General features: G+C 44.8%; 1 protein-coding gene across 5 annotated transcripts in view; it reads left to right on the top strand.

Annotated features, from left to right (window-relative positions):
• Window positions 1-21,844, top strand: part of FLNB (filamin B) — a 71,176-nt gene that overhangs the window by 34,825 nt on the left and 14,507 nt on the right. For 3 of the 5 annotated variants that reach the window (XM_040076431.1, XM_040076429.1, XM_040076433.2), the window contains exons 10-32: window positions 837-963; window positions 1,476-1,612; window positions 1,970-2,163; window positions 2,483-2,596; window positions 3,104-3,247; window positions 3,586-3,709; window positions 3,960-4,120; window positions 4,663-4,753; window positions 4,992-5,161; window positions 7,196-7,313; window positions 8,030-8,292; window positions 8,899-9,496; window positions 9,733-9,906; window positions 10,286-10,448; window positions 10,783-10,943; window positions 11,623-11,790; window positions 13,269-13,392; window positions 13,664-13,820; window positions 15,397-15,586; window positions 17,315-17,562; window positions 19,299-19,373; window positions 20,083-20,185; window positions 21,101-21,241. In XM_040076431.1, the coding sequence (XP_039932365.1) occupies window positions 837-963; window positions 1,476-1,612; window positions 1,970-2,163; window positions 2,483-2,596; window positions 3,104-3,247; window positions 3,586-3,709; window positions 3,960-4,120; window positions 4,663-4,753; window positions 4,992-5,161; window positions 7,196-7,313; window positions 8,030-8,292; window positions 8,899-9,496; window positions 9,733-9,906; window positions 10,286-10,448; window positions 10,783-10,943; window positions 11,623-11,790; window positions 13,269-13,392; window positions 13,664-13,820; window positions 15,397-15,586; window positions 17,315-17,562; window positions 19,299-19,373; window positions 20,083-20,185; window positions 21,101-21,241 (3,945 nt within the window). The remainder of the gene's footprint in view (window positions 1-836; window positions 964-1,475; window positions 1,613-1,969; window positions 2,164-2,482; window positions 2,597-3,103; window positions 3,248-3,585; window positions 3,710-3,959; window positions 4,121-4,662; window positions 4,754-4,991; window positions 5,162-7,195; window positions 7,314-8,029; window positions 8,293-8,898; window positions 9,497-9,732; window positions 9,907-10,285; window positions 10,449-10,782; window positions 10,944-11,622; window positions 11,791-13,268; window positions 13,393-13,663; window positions 13,821-15,396; window positions 15,587-17,314; window positions 17,563-19,298; window positions 19,374-20,082; window positions 20,186-21,100; window positions 21,242-21,844) is intronic. The other 2 variants (XM_040076430.1, XM_040076432.1) reach the window with 1 other exon arrangement.

Below are 21,844 nucleotides of genomic sequence, written 5' to 3'. Positions count from 1 at the left end.
CTCATGCAATCTGTGGAAGCACGTCACACGCCAGGATCTCTGGCAGTGTGGAAATCCAGCTCTCATAAAGCTGGGAACGGCTCAGAGCAGTATTCCTGTTGGCACTAGCTGCTTGGGCTCACAAGTAGAGGAAGAAAGAAACCCATAGGCTTGCAGAGACCATCTGTGAGGATCCATCCCCAGGTCCCTTGGTCCTGAGCTCTGGATGTGGCCCTCTGCCTGGGAGGATGGGGACACAGGGGCCGCTGGCTCATGTGGCTGCCAGCAGCAGTCCCTGTGTGGTACTCTGAGCCCACCACCTCCCTCCCCCTTCCTGGCGCAGCACTCAAAGGTGCATTGTATTGCCTTCACCTCCTCCACACACACAGAGCTCCGACTGTGCGGCTTCATGAGGCTGGGGGGAAAAAGGCAACAGACGTATCAATGTAAATTTTAGCGTATTAAGCTTTTCTTCCTAAATTCTTCATCTTGAAGAAAATGAAAAGTAGGCATTCCCTGCATGTTTGTGGTTACAAAGTCTGACAAATGTTAAGCTTTTTTGTTTTAACATATGACATGCATCATACTGTAGACTAAGAAAATAAAACACAAGGGAATTTATTAAGTCTGGTAACTTAAAATACTTTCTGCTGTATTTCTTCTTGGAAGTGTTTGCTGCCTTTGACCTAGGGGGCAGCTAGAACTAACTTCCCTTATAACCTGACCTTTTTTTTTTTTTTGGTGGAAGAAATTTATTCTTGCAAGCTAAAATAAATACTAGAAAACATGAACTTGTCTGAGTAATTGAAAGCAGGATGGAAACTCTTAAGTTCAATGCTGAACTGATCTTTCAACAGAGGGCTTGGAGGAGTTGGTGAAACAAAAAGGCTTTATGGATGGTATATATGCATTTGAATATTACCCAGCCACACCAGGGAAGTACGTTGTCACAATTACATGGGGTGGGCAAAACATCCCAAAAAGGTGAGTCAAAAGTAGCTTTTTGGGCATTTTTATGTCCTTCAGTGGGTTGTGTAGTTGGTGGGCTTTTAACGCAATGCTGACCTTTGAAGAAGCACTGGGGAGACAAGTTAGTGGCAAATTGTTGTAAGAATTTATTTTTAACAGCCTGAATTCAGGCTGCAGCAGCTTGACAAAGCTCTGAAGGGTGATTTGTATCAGTCTAATAAAACTTGGTGGATCATGCAGCTTGGACTTTGCTGTAAGATTTTTGAAGGGATCTATTATTTCAGTGTCCACAGCTATAACAAGCAGAGCAAGTATTCAGCACTCAGGATTTGTGGTGGAAGATGTAAGCAAGTGATGGGTTGGATAACCTCTCTGCTAGAAAGACACTGCTGGTCACTGTGCCACCACATGATAGCATCTATTAATTTGGAAAATCCAATGTCAAGCCTCATTAAAATGCCTGGGGCAAAACACAGATGCTGTATTTGTCCCCATTTCTAATGCCGTGCTTTGTTTTTCTCTGGTAGCCCCTTTGAAGTTCAGGTGGGTCATGAAGCAGGTCCTCAGAAAGTGCGAGCCTGGGGGCCAGGACTGCATGAGGGAGTTGTGGGCAAGTCAGCCGACTTTGTGGTCGAGTCCATTGGCACAGAAGTTGGCTCTCTTGGTATGTTACTTGACTTAGTTTCCCTGAAATATTTGTATCTTACAATGCTAGCAGCAAACTCATGAGAAACAATAGGTTTCCCAACAGTAAAAAAAACATGTCTGTGAGACGTTGTGGTCTAAACACAAACATCTACCAGAGTATCAAAGTCCTAGAGACAGGAGTGTGGTGTGTGATGGAGAATGTTAATCCGTGGTTTTGTGGGATGAGATCCAGAATGGAATGATGGATTATCTCCTGTATTGCTGAAGAAGGATGACTGAGAGATCAGGCACAGTTATGGCTTTTTGTGGAAATTGTGTTAAATTAGCAGCCACCACAAACCTAACATGAGGAGCCTCCCCGTTCCTTTTTCAGGCTTTGCAATAGAAGGCCCTTCTCAGGCTAAAATTGAGTGTGATGACAAGAACGATGGCTCATGTGATGTGAAGTACTGGCCCAAAGAGCCTGGTGAATATGCTGTGCACATCATGTGTGATGATGAGGACATAAAAGACAGCCCTTACATGGCCTTCATTCGACCGGCTTCAGGAGACTTCAATGCAGATAAGGTGAGGCACAGGGGTTTACCCATGGCATAGCGTGTCTTTGGTGTAACTACAGTAGAGATGTTTCTAAAGGATTCTGGTAGCAGACTCTTAAGCTGCCTCTGCTTAAAGCTCTGAATTTGCCAAGGTATTACCCAGCCAGATATTCCCCAGCTTTTTCTAATAACACTGGTGTGGTTTTGAGTAATGTGATGAGAACTTGCTGAAGAAGTATCGCATGCTTCATAGGGTTTATGGAGGGGGCAGATTCTTCATACAGAAATCACTCAGTTTTGTTTCTCTTTCTGAACTACAAACTAACACTCTTGAGGTGCTCTTTTAGGTGAAGGCTTATGGCCCAGGCTTGGAGAGGACTGGCTGTATAGTGAACAATCCTGCTGAGTTCACAGTTGAAACCAAGGATGCTGGGAAAGCTCCTCTGAAGATGTATGCACAGGTAAAAACCCAAAGGCAGCTGTGTGAAACTGCAGCAAAAGGGCTTTAATACTGTTTAGAAAAATACCTTAAGTATTTCTACTCGCATACCACTTAATTCTGGACATGTGTAATTCAGTCAAAGCTCTGTGCTTTGATCTGTGTAATGTAGTCAGGCAACAAGTGAAGACAAAGTGACTGCTCTGAAGTGTATGAAGTACATGACTTGGCTTCCTTACTTGCAGTCTCCTCAGCAAAGCAAGGTGTAATTTCCTTGAGTTGTCATTTGGAAGCACTGAAGTGTCTCTGAGCCTGTGAATTTTCTATGTGTTGTAGGATGGTGTATGAATGAGGAAGACTTATAGGACTGTAAATTGCATGTTTCTTCAGTACTTCTGAGCTGCAATTCTGGGAAAAAAAAAACAAAACAAAAAAAACCCTGACACATTTTGGAACAGTCTTGAGCTGTACAAACTATGCAAACATTTTTGAAGTACCTGAACCTTCTGCTTGTATTACTGCTTTTTAGGATGGAGAAGGAAACCCTATAGATATCCAGATAAAGAGCAAGCCTGATGGTGTGTTTGCCTGCTCCTATGTGCCAGTTAAGCCAATCAAACATACAATTTCTGTTGTCTGGGGAGGAGCCAACGTGCCCAATAGCCCATTTAGGGTAAGTACAGAGATGAGTAGTTCTTAGTTCTAGCCAAATAGGACATTGGTGCTCACAACTACTTGTTAGTACAACTAGGATGATAAAACCTTCCTGTGAACTTCAAGAAGGTGTGCACTTCTGCTCCATTTTTTTAGAAATCTATGCACTTGTATAAATATTTCTGGTTTTACAAGCTCATATGGTGGTCTCCTATCAGCTCACCTGCAGCCTGGGAGATTTGCAGCCATTTATTTACATCTGTTATCCTGTAGCTTTTCTCCAAGCAATGCTCTGACTTGGCTGTGATTTCAAGTGTGACAGAGATGTGTGATTTTGACCCATGTGAATTTGCGTAGGTCCTTATAGGTCAAGGGAGTCATCCTCAGAAAGTCAAAGTGTTTGGACCTGGCGTGGAGAGAACTGGCCTGAAAGCAAGTGAGCCGACCCACTTCACTGTGGACTGCACAGATGCAGGAGAAGGTAAAAGCAGGCTGGGCTGTTCTGTGGTATCAGAATCACAGGTCATGCAAGGAGGGGATTCTTGTGCTGTTCCGTGCTGGTTTTCCTTATTTAGTGGGAAAACTTTGGGAAGCAGAATATTGCAGTGAATTGTGATCTGATCTGTTACATTAGTTAACATGGTGACTCAGCTAGGAATGGGAATGGTCTGGCTATTTGGCTGGCAGTGTCTGTGCTGTCCAGTAGCAAAACCTCCACTTGATTTTCCTAGGTGATGTCAGTGTTGGAATTAAGTGTGATGCTCGTGTGGTCAGCAGTGAGGAAGAGGACATAGATTTTGACATCATCCACAATGCTAACGATACATTCACAGTGAAATACTCACCACCTGCCGCCGGGCGCTACACTATTAAAGTGCTTTTTGCAGGAGAGGTTCGTAATCTTCGCTTTGCAGCCTGATGTTTTGGTAATCTGTTTATCTGCTCTTCGATCACCGTGCATTCGGCAGTTCACTGCTGGCTCTTTCCATGTCAGCTCACATGCACTTGGTTTGGTCACTGTTTCTATAACAGCTTAAAAAACGGAAACTTCTCTTGCAATACTTGCGTGTGTGCAAGTGAGAGGAGTTCGTTGGGGACGCTGAAGTTTGTGTAATGTGTTGGACTGGCATAATGAGTGTGGTCTTAATGGTGGGGGCAAGGCTGCCTTCTGAAGGAAAAAACCCTAAGTGACTTTTCAAGGAAAATAGGGGAAAAAAGTTTTCCTTAAGAATAAAAAACAGAGAGAGACAAACTTCCAGCTGTTAACTTTGCCCTATATTTTGAATTATACTACTCAGTAAGGCAATGTTTAAGTGAGGTGGAATTTTACTCAAGATGCTGGAATTAAACAGAATTATCTCAAAATTATTATCTGTTTAATTTTGGCTAATGAAGAGTGACCTGGTTATTTTTGGAGTTGCATTTCTGTTGCAGGAAATTCCTGCCAGCCCATTCAGAGTTAAAGTGGATCCCTCACATGATGCCAGCAAAGTGAAAGCTGAAGGACCTGGGCTGAACAAAACTGGTGAGAGCTGGGTGCATGTTGTGTAACCAGTTCTGGCTCATGAGGAGCTGTTGCAGGGTGGTCACAGCCTGGCTGAGCATTGCTGGAATGCAGCAGCGGGGTGGGGTGTCAGGCAGCTGGAAACAATGCCTTTTCCTTTGGCATTTTGCTTGACTGGGCTTTATTGGTACTGAATGCTTTTTGAGAGGAGGTTCTATGTGTGAGTTGTGTGTAAATTAGAATAAACATTTTTCTTCAGGTGTGGAAAATGGCAAACCAACACACTTCACCGTGTTCACCAAGGGAGCTGGAAAAGCACCACTGGATGTGCAGTTCAGCAGCTCGGTGGCAGGAGAGGCAGTAATGGATGTGGATATCATAGACAACTATGACTATTCCCACACTATTAGGTACACGCCTATACAGCAGGTAGGTCTGACTTCTGTAGTGGTACAAGAGTGAACAATGCATGTTGCCATAGTGCAGTGACCTCCCTCCCTAGTACCTGTGCACAGAGGAAAAAGCAGAAAAAACTTGCCAGGGCATCCTCTTCCTATGGACCCCTAACACCTGCAGTACAATGGGAGTTGGAAAGCAGTAATGTAGCTTTTCTGGTGTAGTTATTGGTAGCTTGCCACTGGTTTCTTTTCTGTGGCAAAGAGAGATACTGACGCAGTAACACACAGTTCACAGTGTCATTCCATACCTTACCAGTTGAAGAAGAGAGGTGGCAAACTTTCCCAGACTCCACAGTGGAGCTGACTGCTGCCACAATCCTGCAGAGCTGGGGTTGTGGTGTGCTGCCTGTCAGCAAGCTGCTGGTCTCAAAGGAGCTGGAGTACAAACCAGAGAAGGGACAAAAGGAGAGTTGGAGTGACGCTGCACTAGCTCCCAGTAGGCAAATGGTGAAGTTGGTGCCTTTCTAGCAGCACCATTAAAGAGCTAAAAGTGGAAGCTCCTAATAGCTAGAAGTATTTTTCCTTATGCTGTACTTGTATGTCTGTAAAGGGCCACTAAACACCAGAATGCACAGATCTCATATTTCTGAGTACTTAGGTGCTCTGGTGCTGAGACCAAAGTGTTTTGTTCCTCTTGTTCTCCTGAACAGCTAAATGCACTATTAGGTCATCTGCCCCAGCTTCCTTGAATGGAGCTATGTAAAAGTGAACTGATAAGGAAGACTGCAGTATTATTTAGCTGATAATACTGGTTCAGAATTCTTGGAAGCACCATAAAGCTAGCATTTGTTTTTCCATAAAGCAGTTGCATGATCTCAGGATGTGGCTGGCGTGTTGTTTGGAGAGGCTTTGGTTTGTTTAGTCAGGGTTGGTGTGCAGGAGGGAGAACTCCTTTGTACTCCATGCATTCATGAGCAGTAGCAGATTGCTGTATTTCACCTGAAAATTACTGTTGAAACAAACCAGGATGCCCAAACCAGGTTTTCCACTTGGGTCTTCCATCTGGAGAAGTACCATGGGTCATGGAAAAGTGGTAGGCTTACAGGAGATGCTTGCAGATAGCAGTGGCAGGAGAGCAATGGTTAAAAATAGATTAAAATAGACTGCTCAGTAATTAGAGTAGCCTCGTTGTCCCTCCATGCTGTAAGCACATAGGTCTTTCCTGAACTCTGTCCTTCTCAGGCAGCAGTAGCTTATGAATGAGACTGTGGACTCTTCAGAGCAGGGGGAGGATGGAGTAGGTAAATTCCTGGGGGGCAGCGTCAGTCGCAGAGCAGCCTTGGATAAATGCTGTTTATTTGGCCTTATCTATCTCGTGGTGTTGCTACAGCTACCTGTGTGTGTTTTCTAAAAACAACCAAAAATAATCATGGAAACTATTCACTGGCTTGCATAAAACGTCCATGATTATTTCACTTTTGAGCAGAATTGGCCAAGACTGAAAAGTAAGCAAACAGTGAATATAGCTAAAATATGGACTGCGGTAGGAGGGAATAAAAGGAACACACATCATGGGCTGGAGCTTGCTGTGGCTGTGCAGCATTCCAGCCAAAATATACAAGAGCATTAATCTTTCTGACTTGCAGAGCTTAAACCCCTGGTATTTCAGATACTGTAATAATACGGCCTCTTTTCAGTCTTAGCTTTGGCCTCTCGATCTGGTGGAAGGGGATACCTGGTCTGGAGCAGTGGGACATTCATTCAGCTGTTGGGTCTGAGCGCTGGGAGGGTGGGAGCTGGCCTGAACTGGAGGCTTTGCCTGGCAGCTTGAATATAGTCTAATTAAATCTTGGAAAGAACTGTCTTTTTTGCTCTTCCTGTATTAAATAAAAACCATTTAGTACTTTGAAGGGCTGCAGTGGTGTGAGAGCTTTAGTGTCCATAAACCAGTAAGTTTGGCTGTGGCCAGATGAAACAGATTAGTTGGTGTGGTTATTTACTGCTTGGGTGTTGGTGTGTCTGTGCAAAGTGAGGAACTGAACTAACATGTAAATTCTCCAACTAGGGTCCTATGAAGGTTTTGGTAACTTATGGTGGTGATCCTATCCCTAAAAGCCCTTTCACGGTGGGCGTTGCTGCTCCTCTAGACCTAAGCAAAGTTAGAGTCAATGGACTTGAAAACAGTAAGTACGTGTGGGCTGGAAGCCTCTGAAGGGTCCCTGGAGTCTGGGTGATAGCCAACAGGTCCTGCTGGAGCAGGAGTAGGCAAAACAATCTCCTTTTTGACTTGCTACAGCTGGGGATAAACCAGCTTCAACTTTATAACTTGACCACACCGCTTTAGGTGGTCCTCTTGAGGACTGAATTTCAATTTAGATTTTTTTTCTTTTTTTTCTTTCTTACTAAGATTACATAGTAATGTGGAGAAGACGTGTTTGGGGTTTGGTCCTTTGTGGTGAAATGAGTTGGAAGCTTCACCAGGCTGAGAACTCACTGATGAAATCTGTTTCCCTGAGGGCTAGATGGTTGTTCAAATGTATTAAACCGTTACAATGCACAGTGTCATTCATACAGTCTTTTTGTTTTCCAAAAGTGGAAGAACTTAAGGCTGTGAAATCTTGTTGCTTTCCTGAAATGAGCCTACGATACTGTCAGACCACACCTTACAGGCTTGTTTTTCCCCGTAGTTTTGTACTGTCAATTAATCAAGGCATTTAGGTTTGGTTGGGTTTTTTTTGTTTTTCTTGTTTGGCTTGGGAGGGTTTTTGGCCTGCAGAGGAATGCAGACAGGGCAGGGCTCTGCCAATACCTGCTCCCTTAGTGATATGAGCAAGGGAGATTCCTTGGACTGCTGTCTGATGTTAAGTAAGTAATGTAATATGGGTTTTGTTTTTTTCAGGAGTGGAAGTAGGGAAGGATCAGGAATTTGTTATTGATACCAAAGGAGCTGGTGGGCAAGGTAAACTGGAGGTTAATATTTCCAGTCCTATGAGGAAAGCTGTGCCATGTCTGGTAGAACCAGTTCTGGGTAAGGAGTGCAGCACTGCAAAGTACATCCCGCGGGAAGAAGGACTGTATGTGGTGGATGTGAGTTATGATGGCAACCCAATCCCAGGGAGCCCCTACACTGTGGAGGCCACGTTACCTCCAGACCCCTCCAAGGTAAGTGAACAGTATAGGGCTGTAACAGCAACTGATACCTGAAAACTGAGTTGTGGGCTATTGCATGAGACTTGGCCTGGTCTTGGCCAAGACAAACCCAGGAACATCCTTACTCAGAGTGCTCAGCGATTCCTTTTGCAGCCTCCATGACTTGTAGAATTCATTCCTGTAACACCGTATTTGGAAAAAAAAGTTGAACTAATCAAAAATATGGCAAGCATCCTGCATAGTGTGGCAAATTTAAGTATTGCTCCTAATTTAATAGAGGTCTGTCTGATAAGTGTCTCTGATGTATTAAGATGCTTTTTTTCCTAAGGAACTATATTTCAAGAAAAATGTGTAAAGCCATCAAATATTTTGACACTTCCACCTTTTATTTCTCATGTCTATATAAAAGCAGTTATAGTGAGATTATAAATATCTCCTCTTTGGAGGAGAAGTACCAGCTTTACAGTAAAAATGGGCTGAGTTGCAAAGCAGACAGTGCCTTCTGTGTATTTTTAAGAGCCTGCAAATCAAGTCCCACGTACAAGCAAGTCTAACTAGGAAGTCTTCTGGCAATAACATGGAAAAGGCCATTTAGCTCAACTGCATATTCTCTTTTAGGTAAAAGCTCATGGTCCAGGTCTTCGAGGGGGCCTTGTTGGAAAACCAGCCCAATTTACAATAGATACCAAAGGGGCAGGAACTGGAGGTTTGGGTTTGACAGTAGAAGGCCCGTGTGAAGCTAAAATTGAATGTTCAGACAACGGTGATGGAACCTGCTCTGTCTCCTACCTACCTACAAAGCCTGGAGAGTATTTTGTAAACATCCTCTTTGAAGAAGTTCACATTCCTGGTTCGCCCTTTAAGGCAGATATAGAAATGCCATTTGATGTCTCTAAAGTCATTGCCACTGGCCCAGGTCTGGAGCACGGTAAAGTAGGCGAAGCAGGGCTGCTGAACGTCGACTGCACGGAAGCAGGTCCTGGGGACCTGCGGGTGGACATGGTGTCAGATACTGGTTCCAAAGCTGAGGTCCAGATCGATGATAACAAAGATGGCACCTACGTCGTTACCTACGTGCCGCTCTTAGCTGGCATGTACACAATCAAGATGAGATATGGAGGAGAGCAAGTGCCTAAATTCCCAGTCCGGGTCAAGGTGGAGCCAGCTGTGGACACAAGCAGAGTTAAAGTGTTTGGGCCAGGAGTCGAAGGAAAAGGTGAGACTTAACTGTAATCTGATTACTGTTGTAATCAGAATTTATAGGACTTGCAGTCCTTTCTGAGTATTCTGAACGTTGAGAGTTGTAAAATCCTTGTTTGCTTCCATGGTGATCCTTGGACAGACAGGACTCTCATATTCCCAAACAAGTTATTTATCATGCTGCTTCACCAAATGTTTTGCTGTTGGAATATATGCACTTCTTGAAGTGACTCTTCAAAACATTTCCTGTAGATGTCTTCCGAGAAGCTACAACTGAGTTCACTGTGGATGCTCGACCTCTAACAAAGGCTGGTGGTGACCACATCAGGACACAAATCACAAGCCCATCTGGCTCCCCTACAGACTGTCTCATCCAAGACAATGCTGATGGAACATACTCAGTGGAGTACACACCATTTGAAAAGGGTAACTTTGGGGCTTGTTTTCTTTTCTTTAAAAGGGGAAAACCAAGAGCAAGCAGCCCTTCTGCCATTTCATTTGGCAAACCCCTGAGGTCTTCCAGTAACTTGTTGGCATCTTTGCAAGAAGTCTGCCGATAGAGGAGCTAATTCTGCAGGAAGTAGCTCTATCTTAACTTGAAGAACTGACTTTTATGATAACTTGCCTTTAGAAGAACAGTGTGTAGATGGAATCTCAGTTACAAAACATTAGTGGAGTCTTGTGAAATGCGAGAGGAAACTCTTACTCATTATACTGACGCTTAAGTCTGTAAGCATCTTGTAGAATTATTTTAAGTGATGAGCATATTTAGGGAATTCAGGAGATGTTTCCCTCTTCTTAACAGGTCCACACACAGTCAGTGTCACATATGATGGTGTGCCTGTGCCAAATAGTCCCTTTGGAGTGAATGTTGCAGAGGGCTGCCATCCATCGCGTGTGAAGGCACAAGGACCTGGACTTACAGAAGCTTTCACAAATCAGCCAAATGCCTTTTTGGTTGTCACCAGGTGATGGGGCCTGTTTGATCTTGAAGGAATATCTGAAGGGGGGAGTCTTGTAGTGATGTATGCAATGCAGGATGCTAAACGTAGTAAAAATATTTATGAAAAGGCCAAGCTGTGTCCAGCTGATGGCTGTGTGTCTACTCATCTACTCTGCTCTGCAAACGTTCGAGATTAGGGATTGATACTTCCTGAGGAGAAAATTCTAGGAAAATTTGAGTGAGGTAGCATGCCAGCACATGCATTTCCAAAAAGGACAAAAGTGCAGCCAGAGCATGTGAAGGCTACAAAGCTGCTTTGGAAGCAGGTGATTCTAACAGTATGTGTTTCTGTCTTGCAGAGGGGCAGGAATTGGTGGCCTTGGAATAACTGTTGAAGGACCTTCAGAATCTAAAATTAGCTGTAAAGATAACAAAGATGGGAGTTGCAGTGCTGAGTATGTCCCATATGTTCCAGGAGAGTATGATGTTAACATCACATATGGGGGAGAGCATATTCCTGGTAAGAGCTCCTGCTCAGTGGCTTTCAGAAGAGGGGAGAAGTCAAACTATGGACTCAGAGTTCTCAGTTGGCTGCATCTCCCTTGTGCTGTGGGATGTTGATGTGATTTTGGCTTTCTGCTTTTCCTCAGAACTCAGGCAGAAAAGGCAGTGGCATTTGCTCAAATGGGTACAGATGAGTGGAGCAGGAAAAGGGGTGCTAACCCTTGACAAATAATTGGTACTGTGCACAAGTGGTGTGTAATACTTTGGGTCATGAAAATTGGTATGTGGATGCATTAAAGATCCTGTTGTTCAGTAAGAGGGGATGTTTCCTGTTCCTATTCTCTTTATTGACATATTGAACTTAGTAAGACATAAGGAAATGTGTTGCCTCCATGATACTTCATTTGCACTTCTTGTTTCTTTCATGTTTGCTTTTTTTTTCCTGAGGTGTGAGAAGCAGACGGGTCGCAATAGAATTGTTGTTAACAATTCTGTGAAAATGTAGAAGCTCCATCATTACACTTCTGGCTTTTGCAGAAGCAGAAGTATAGTGTGGAGTCTGTGGGGTTGTCATTCTTGCCTGCACCAGAGGGATAGTAATAAAAAAGCATAAGGAAAAGTAGAGAAAAAAAGACCTTTTGTTCTCTGTAACTGTTAACCTTGTGGTGTTTAACACTTACTATGTCAACTTCCAGGCAGTCCTTTCAAGGTTCCTGTGAAGGATGTTGTGGATCCCAGTAAGGTGAAGATAGCAGGACCAGGTCTGGGTACTGCTGTTCGAGCTAAAATCCCTCAGTCCTTCACTGTAGACACCAGCAAGGCAGGAATAGCACCTCTTGAAGTGGTGGTGACAGGTCCCAGAGGTAAGAACCAAAGTATTCCATCTGGCTGTGCCCGTGTCTGCATTTGGGCAGGTAACGTGGTCCTGGCCCTGCTTGCAAAGGCGGCAATGCCACTTGAATGAGCATTTCCCTCTGGTCCTGTTCATCTGTCAAGTGCCCCTTGGCAGCTGACCCACATGTCATGCTGTGAAAGGAGAGCTGTGTCCTAGGTGGTGCTGCTGTGGACAGTGTCTTTGATGGCTTTAGCCTAATCGTCTCATCTTCAGGGCTGAGAGAAGTGATGTGAGTAACCATCACTGGTGAACAATTGTGTGTTAAGTTTTAGACATCAAAAAGTAAATCCAAAGCCTAACATGTGAGCAGTGACTTGGGAAACCTTTCAGTGGGTCGCAGGAGTCTCTGAATCATGGTGAAACTGCACAGTGGTCATCAGAGAGCAACAAGGTCCTCGAGTGATAGCGTTAGTGGTCTTTGCATGAACCTAGAAAGCTGTGTCTCAGTGGCACAGTATCTTGGCAGTGAGTACCTGTTGGCTGCAAGGCTCACCTTGCTGGGAGGTGAGAACTGCCTCCCCACCGCAGCGTCAGGTCTTGCTGTGCCCCGCAGGTAACACTTGTTTAATTCTAGCAGATGAGATGGATTCCCAGGGATGGCGCTCCCCATTGAAAGCAATTTCAGATTTCTTTAAAGGTGGTCCAAAGGGTGACACTGAGACAGGTTTGAACTCTCACTAACTACTGGCAATTTTGGTTCTTGGAAATCCGGTTTGGCAACAGCAAGAATCATCTGCAGGAGGGAGTGGGAAGCAACGGTGTTGCTTTTAGGCTGTGCATGGCAACTACATACGTTTCCTTTGTGCTTGCTTTACTACTAATCTTTTCTGTGTTTTAAAGCCCACTTGTAATTGTAGACTGCTTTGTGTGTTGATCTGAACTGATAGGTCACATAATCTGTTGTAGTTTTTGCTTAAAGCAAATTGAAATAATTGATCCTGCTTTCTTAGATCTTTGGCAGCTTGCGGGGTGTTCTTGCCTAGGCAGCAAGCCTGACTTTCTAAACACCTAATTATGAAAGACTCAGCTGGTGAATGCTACACACCAACTGGCTTTAGGGCTCAGTTCTGTGTAGTGAATCCCAGTAATAATACGTAATCTTGTAAATGACAGTTCAGACAATTATAACTATTACTCATTTTCTCTCTTGAAAGATCTTCAATGCGCTTTTAGCAATTGCTCTTGACCTAGGCTGGACTGAAAGGCTGCTCTTTCTCCAGTATTTTCATGCTAGCTTTGTTTACAGCAAGAAGATGGGAGCCCAGAGAGCAGTGGATAAAAAGTCTATCTCAAGTCAAATGGCTGTGAATACAAAATAGGGGAAACTGATCATTGATCCATGCCTGTTGCTTTCGTTAATGAGCAGTGTATCTTGCAGCTAGCTTTGTGCAGCAAATGACTGTCTTTTAATAGGAAAGCTGAGAAAATCATATGTTGCCTTTTTAGGCGTTGTGGGACCTGTCAATGTGGTAGACAATGGAGATGGCACCCACACGGTGGTGTACACCCCTATGCAGGAGGGGCCCTACATGATTACTGTCAAATACGCTGATGAAGAGATTCCTCGAAGGTAAGGTGATAAGAGCAGCTTTGAAGAACTGACGGTTTAACAATCCAATTTGTTCTCCCAGCACATGAGCACCATTTAAGGACTGCCTGTGGTCCTTTCTACTTAACCAGGGCAGCTCCTTGCACGACTTCAGGGTTCAGTTGTGTTTTGAGCCCACTGCACCTGCAGCAAAGAGTGTAAGAGGGCTGTATCCACATAAACCTCAGCGTGTACTGTAGCAACTATCAGCCATTGACTTGGGAGGAGGGGAAATAATGGGTTGCTCTTTAAGTCCCTTCAAGGTGAAGGTGCTTCCTACGTACGATGCCAGTAAAGTGACAGCGAGTGGACCGGGGCTCAGTTCCTATGGCATTCTAGCCAGCCTGCCTGTGGAGTTCGCTGTGGATGCTAAGGATGCTGGGCAGGGACTTCTGGCTGTACAGATCACGGTAAGTAACCAAACCAAGCAGGACAGGAAACATGTTTTCTGGGTGGGCATAGCATCTCCTTTCAGAATTGGCCACAGCTTTATCCTAACACATACACAGTGTCCTGATGACTGGGCTGCTGACTGGACCCTGACATCTGGTACAGGAAAGTCTTGTACTCTGCATCTGTGAAGCCCTTGAGAGTGCTTCTGTGAAACTACTGTCTTAAAGCCATCAGACATGCTCTATTTGGCTCTTGCCTAAACTTACATTCTGCAAATGCCCAAAAGGAGATAACTAACTTCTTGTAAGATTATGAAAATACTGACATTTGAATTGGAGGCAGTCTTCTAGCAGTGTTCAGCAAGGCCATGAGATAACAACCACTCTGAGAACCACATTATGATAAATTGCCACGTCTCCCTCAAGGTTGCCAGAAGTCATAAGCTGCTAAAGGAGACACTGCAAGGATGTTTTGATTTATCTTTGTCACTGCTCTTTCCAAAGTTTCTGGTGCCTGGACTCTGGTCTCAGCAAAAGTTGTCTGGATAGTGGACCATAAAGCACATAGCTGAGCCCTAGCATGCCTAGGTCATGGTATGCCTTGTTGTACTTGCCCTTCTGCATTCTTGCTCCTGTTGTGTCTCAATGCCTGCTCAGGTGCACCAAAGCAGTTGCCATTAATTCTGTCATGCCAATGTGTTCTTAAAGGATCCAAAATGCTTATCAGAGCTCCCAGCCTGGCTAGGGCTTTGAAGATCAAGTTCCACAAGTCCTGTGTGGTAGAAGTGGATAGGTGATCCTTCTGGCAGCATTTGTTTGCTTCTTATTCTGAGCTGTTGAATGTCAAATGTTTCACAAGCCTTTCCTGAAAGGAGTCAGCTCTTTCGTGCTGTACCTAAAATCTCAAGTCCTTTGCAGCTTATATTGTACCCCAGGTGGTGTTAAGTCATAAAATACGAAATGGAATCAACTTGTGATTGCCTGTAAGCAGGCTCAGAGGACTTTCTAAAATGCTTCGTGCTTTGCAGCTGACAAGAAATGATAGTTGAAGGGGCTGCATAGACCTGCTTTTAACTGTAGACTTTGCAGTGTGCCAGAAGCTGGATGCCTCATGCAGGAGGGATGACAGCAGACTCCAGTAATGCTTCCCCCTGCTCCCACACCTTTCAGGGAGCAGCTGCACAAGGCTACCCACTGCTTACTCAGGGCAGAGCTGCACAGTGTGACTGCCCATTTATGCCTCAGGGACCTGGGAAGTGTCTTCATTTCCAACAGCAGTATGACAGTGAAGGCTGAAGTTCATACAATTTATATAAAGTTCACTAAAATGGCTTGCTACTCTTACAAACATTCTCATATCAACCGAAGAGTAGTTAATGATAGCACTGATTATTTTATAGTGGTCTGATACCTTTTTGCTCCTAATACTCTATTTTCATTACAAGTCTTTGAGCAAAATATCTTTAAACTTTGAAAAGCTGCAGTTCTGTATCTGCTTGAGACCACCTAAGCATGGTTGTGAACAGATTTGATGCCCAACTAAGGAAATTCAAAACCTTCATAGTGCTTTAATCTTCTGGTTTGCATTCTTCAGGACCAAGAGGGCAAACCCAAGAGAGTGGACATTCATGACAACAAGGATGGCACTTACACGGTCACCTATGTCCCTGACAAGACAGGCCGCTATACGATCGGCGTTAAGTATGGTGGAGATGATATCCCAGCCTCTCCCTATCGGATCCGGGCATCTCCGGCTGGGGATGCCAGCAAGTGTTTGGCCACAGGTGAGTGTTTGACTCCTCTCTTTGCTGTTGTTTGTTCTGGGTGTAAAAGCTGCCTTCTGAGCATGGTACAGTGCATGTGATGGGTGTAGAAGGCATGCTTGAGACTTGTATAGTCTGGCTGCTCTTACAGAAGGGCTGTTCCTAAAGATAAAGAAGTGTCCACCCTGTGGGTGAGCAGGGATCTCTTGCGGCCTCTAGCAAAATCTGTCAGATTTCCTGGGCTGTTATGAACAGCCAGATGCACTGTCTGATGCTTATTTTGGCATCAATAAATCTAGCTGAGAACTTCAGTGAGGTTGATTTAAAAATAACACGTATGTGTGTGTCCACTGCATTATGCTCCTTGCACGGTGAGACTTGTGAGAAGCTTTTCATTGCAAGCTACAACAGAATTAATTCTGAGGATGTAAATAGCTGACCATGTGCTTCTATATAAGCAGAGCCTATTCAAGCTGGGTGTTATTAGCGGAGTTTTCTGCTGCTTTTCTGTCTGGTCAAGACTGGCCTGGGTCTGAAAAGGCTTTTGGGAAGGAGGGAACCTGAAGATAAAATAGTACTATGACTCAAAAAATCATTGCCTTGGTGTAGGAGACTCCAGGTGTTTTGCTGTAGGAGCACTGCTTACAAGAATATCGCTGAACATTAAGTCCCTTGATTGTAGAATAAATAATTAAAGTAGGCAAGGCCAAATTGAACAGGGAAACCTGATCTGTTTTTGGAGACCTGTAAGAGTGTGTGGGCATTGTGCTGCACCTGGGCATTGTGTAGTTAGAGTGTACCTGAGGCTTGTCCAGGAGCTGGCTGCTTTCAAGTTGTTTTAAACAGAAATGCATTCCTGACACAATGGAAGGAAAAAAGAGATATCCTCTTTGCCTCAAAATTTGTTTAAAATTTGCTTTAATGGGTAAATCTGATACTCTTCCAAGTAACTCAAGTCACTAACTATTCAAAGTAACTGAGATGAAAATTACTGCCAGATGCCAGCTAAAATTTCCTGTTTCCAAGAAGTGCTTCTGAGTCAGTGCTGTAAAGCTGAAATACAATCACTGTAGGCATAAGTGCTGGAATACTGCCAAGGTATTAAACCAGCAGGTTTGTTGCCACTTGAAAATGAGCCATTTACCTGGTAACAAGTGAGGGTCAGAAGCAGGAGTATTCAATTTGTACTACTGCAAATAAGACATAATAGTTCTCATTTAAACAACAGTGTTCTTTCAAGCTAGATCTGATTGCTACAATTTTGGCATTGTTGCATGCTGTTCAGTTTTTTGGGATGTGTGGCAGAACAGTGGAAAATCATTTGTGGATAATGGTGGAGGAAAATGTGGCCATGGCTGCTACTGTGTCCTTTTATAGCTGCTTACAGAGGGAGGTTTATGTTAAAGCAGTTCAGCTGAGTTGCTGGCAGAAGAAAGTGCCTTTGGCTCCGCATAAAGGAGTAGGAAGATAAGAGTATGGGTTAAGGCATTGCTTTCTTCAAACTTAGCTTTTTTCCTCTCTGTTGTCATCCTGCCTCTCTCATTGCAGTGGAGAACTGGTAGCCAGCTCTTGCATTCTGCTATGCTGACCAGTTTTACAAATGTCCCTTGTTGTACATCTGTTCCCAAAACCACATCTATGGCTCCTTGGGACCAATGTCTTGTTGCCGTGCTCCCCAGTCACCTCACAGGTGGTCTGCCTGGGAAAACTGTCCTGTGAACACCTTCTGTAATGAAAATTGCCTTGTAGGTCCTGGAATTGCACCCACTGTGAAGACTGGTGAGGAGGTTGGTTTTGTGGTAGATGCCAAATCAGCGGGGAAGGGAAAAGTGACGTGCACCGTCCTCACGCCAGACGGGACAGAAGCTGAAGCAGATGTTGTTGAAAATGAGGATGGGACTTACGATATCTTCTACACTGCTGCCAAACCAGGAACCTATGTGATATATGTCCGCTTTGGTGGGGTGGACATTCCCAACAGTCCTTTCACTGTCATGGTAAGCCAGTTCTGCTCCGGAAGTACCTCCCAGTCAGATTCCTGCTGCCGTGTTTTATTTAGCAATAGGTTAACTCCGTGTGTAAATGTTTGTTCGGATGTTTATTAGGCTAGCCAGGAGCTAATGTATCCTTGTTCCTTGCAGAGCTTATTTTGAGCAGGCAATACGGTTAAGTGAAGTGGGATAGAAACCATCAGAGGATGAAGACTTGGCTTTTCTGAAGAAATTTGTTTTTCAGTTCCTGACCATGTAGTTCTTTTTCTAAATGATGTAAGGGATGACTGTAATCAGCTCCTGCAACTAATTATGTTGGCCATTGTCAGATACAGTGCTCTGCCTTCTCTGTCTCTCACTTTTTATTAATTTGATCCTAAAATAAGGAACAGTCTGCTGACAGATCCCAGGGAAGCAGACTGTTAGCTCACACTTAAAAATGATTTGTAAATGCTAGTTAAACTGTTATAGCCAAATTCCCCCTCCTTCTAATTGTCTTCCTTCCAAAGTGCAGTTCTCCACATTTAGCAGATACCCCAGCCCCCTGAGAAGCAGACTAGCTGCCTCTCAGGGCTCACACAAGCCCCTCTTGTGAGGAACATCTCTGTGTTGGCAAAACAATTCCTGGTCTCGTAATCTCAGCCAAAGCAGCCTCTGGTGCATCCTGGTCCCTGAAATCACAGGACTGTACTTGTACTGAGTCCAGATGGAGCTCTCGGGCGAGTCTCTGGGGCTGCCAGCTCTGGCTCGTCCTACCTGCCATCCTGGCAGATCGCTACGGGTGTCTGAAGATTTCCTTGAGAGAAATGACTCCCTTGGTCGCTGCTCAAGGTGCACCACAGGAAATGCCTCTCGAGGTCAGGGAGCCCATCCTGGCCAGCCAAAATTCCCACTTCCTAGCTAACTGATACAGTGTGTGTTTGACTTGGGTGTGTCAGCTGGGACAGAGAACACTGAAACAGCAGCATTTCTGGTTTGCATTGGTTTTCTTAGCAGAGTCCATCCATGCAGAAATTTCCATTGGGTTATCTCATTAGGGTGGTTTGCAGTGGTGTAAATGGGCAGGAGGGGCTGGGATGGTTGAGCCTGGGGGAGCTGCTTGCGTGGGTGTCAGTCCCAGCCACTTGTGTCGGGTTAGTGGGAGAGATGGGAATTTGCAAGTCATGCTCTTGGCACGCCTGGTGAGAAGGACGGCTGCGCCAGGGGAAAACACATTTGGCGTCTTGACGGCGCAGTCCCAGCTATGAATCAGAAGAATGGCTTTGCTTCTATGGCTGGACGTGGGCTGGGTCATTCACCCAAGTGCATGAGCTGGAGCAGCCTTCCCACGGCTCCCCTGCCTCCCAGCTGGCATGTCGTGCTGCGCAGCGTTCACAGACTCCTAGCTTGGGTTTAAACCTTTCCCATCCCGTAAGAAAGCAGCTCTGATAGTCAGTTCCACCAGTGTTCTGGTGCACAGCTTTCTGCTTCCCTCCCAAGCATCCAACAACGGCACGTGTACTGGCTTTGTCGCTTTGCTGTGCCACTGGTGGCTTCCCCCAGTGTCTGTGGATAAGGGCAGTTTCCCAGCTTCCCTGACTGGATCCGGGTCTTTGCTATGGCAGGATGACTGGGAGGGGCTACGCTGTGGGAGCAAAGTGTTGAACTGGAAGGAGCAGTGTGTTCTGAACTGTGGAAGGAGGGAATGCCTCCATGCCAGAGTAACATCTAATAACAACTAACCTGCCTCTACCCCTGCCCAGGCTGTAGATGCAGATGATGTCGCCGCACAGTCACAGGAGCCAGTGGGTGCTTCCCCCCCCGGATTCCGCCCTTGGGTACACAATTTTTACATTTTTCAGCTCCCCATCTGTGTTCCATTTCAGATGACAGCCTGCTTCTTGGGACTGCTTGATCGCTCTGGTCATTGTATTCATTCTTTCTGTTTCATCAATTGTTCTTGGGATCCAGACCTTGTTTTTTTCTTTGCTGCTTGAAGGGAGTCTCCAAATAAACTCATGTAAAAATGAAGAGGATCATTGCACCCACAGCTTCCACTTCTGAAATGTCTGCTGTTGGCAAAAGCACCCTGAGTGCACTGCTTTGTTTTCCTAGCAAAATCACAGTGTCTTGAGTTCAGAGTCACATTGTGAAACTTGTTTCTTTTGTCCATTTTGTGTTGCAATCATTCTGCCCCATTTAAAAATCACTTTCTCTTCCAGGCCTTAAACAACTAAATCCTTTCAGATGGAGCCACTTTGGGTCTTGCGTGCACTACATTGTCTTCCATCCCTTTGTGTTCCGTTTTTATCTCTTCCTTTTTTTCCAGCATGTCTTCCATCCGTGCCGTGTTTGATTTGCTCTGCTCTCTTGGTGTGGTGTTGTAAAGGAGAGCTTGGCCAGACACTGCTCTGGTTGAGCCCAGTCCTTGGCTGCCTGCAATAATCACCGCACACTCTCTTCTGCTTGTGCTTCCAATGGAGTTGCTCAGTGCTCATTTGTCTCTACCAGCCTTTTTGAAGTGACCCGTGTTTTTGCTTGTTTTAGGTTACAGAAGAAGCTTATGTCCCTGTTGGAGACATGAACGGCATGGGGTTCAGGCCTTTTGATATGGTTATCCCATTTGCTGTAAGGAAAGGAGAAATAACAGGTACCTGGAGTGCCTCTCAGGGAGATTTATGCTTTTTGTTAGTGTGTTTATCCATTTAACAGGCTGGGTGGTCTAGACCACTGTGTGTGTGGGAGGTCTGTATCCTGCCAGGAACATAGCTGTTTAATTTCACATTGAGTGGCGCCCACTGAGGATGAGTAGGATGTGCCCCTTCAATGGTTTGGTTTAAGTGAGGATTCTTGGTGTTGCTGTGGCCTTCAGTGCTAGGCTGTGAGCTTCTGCACTGTAGAGCCTGTTGCTGCTTTTTCCCTTCTGGGGCAGCTACATGCAATCCTCGATAAACTCCATTATTTCTTTTCTGCAGATGCTATAAAGCAGTTAATTCTGCATTCCTGCTATAAAGCAGTTAATTCTGCATTCCTGCTACATACCTTCTCCAAAGCTGGTGACCCCTCCTCTACAGGTCTGGCAGCTGAGAGCATGGCTCCAGTAGCACCCTGGTTGCACTAAGCTCCTGCACACGAGGCCTGTGTCCCCTCTGCCCTCTAGCTCAGCAATCCCACCCCAAGTCCTGGCGTGTCCCAGCTTGAAGGAACAGTCAGTCTTTCCTTTTCAAAAGTGCAGCAGGAGAAGGGAGCATCTTGCTATGAGATAGTTCAGTACTTTTTATGTGGCTTGCTGTGAAAAGCTCTGTGGCTGCAGCAAACAGCCCTGCCTGTAGAGTTTGTAAGGTCACAGGACCATTTGCCAGATGTCTGCCAGTGCCTTGTATTCATGTAGCTTAAGCAGAAAACATGTCTGGTTAGTGTTCCCATTAGTCTCCTATTTGTGCCTGTGGGTAAGGAATTTTACATTTTAAAATGCTTGTTTAAAATCGCTAGACAATTCTCTGTGGGTGGGAGAGGGGAAGCAGGCAGCTTCTCCTTCCATAACTCCCGTGGTGGCCTTTTGTAGGTGAAGTACACATGCCCTCTGGAAAGACGGACACACCAGATATTGTGGATAACAAAGATGGCACAGTAACAGTGAAATATGCTCCTACTGAGGTTGGGCTGCATGAAATGCACATAAAATACATGGGAAGTCACATCCCAGGTAAGTCTGACAAAACAGGCAATGCAGATCTGAGTGCAGAGTCCTGCTGACGCATCTGCTCCCTGGTGAGGTTCTATAGCTAAGTTGTATGTGCTGTGGAAAGATCTGCCGAGGATATTTTACCATTCAGTGGCCCTTTCTCTGCAAGCAGTCCAGAGAGAGCTAAAGCAAAGAAGTGCCAGCACATAGGAGCTTCTATTGTGGTTTAATCATACCAGCTAGGCTTAATATGGATTTCAGTTTTGGGAAACTAGCTTTTGTGGTGTTTTATTATGAAGAAGGAACATACTGTTTTTTAACTACCAGTTTTCTAGGTTGAAATTTGCTGCCATGGTGCTTAACAAAACTACTGGTTACAGTGTGTGTTTATCCTTAAAACTGCATTGGCAAAAAAATCTCAAAACTGTGGGGAGAATGGATTGGCTAAAATACTGTAGTTACTCTTTACTTCTGATTGCAATAAAATAAAACACACATGCATATTATGCTATAATCTTTCTTTCTTCCTGGCAGCTTCTTAGCAAACAGAAACCACTGCCTTTTCATTCCATTGCTCTTCTTTTGTCCTTGGTTCACCAGCTCCCCAAAGGAAGCAGTGTCTCA

This window comes from Hirundo rustica, chromosome 12 (genome assembly GCF_015227805.2).
Source record: "Hirundo rustica isolate bHirRus1 chromosome 12, bHirRus1.pri.v3, whole genome shotgun sequence".
Lineage (NCBI taxonomy): Eukaryota > Metazoa > Chordata > Aves > Passeriformes > Hirundinidae > Hirundo > Hirundo rustica.
This window is presented reverse-complemented; position numbering and strand designations above follow the sequence as displayed.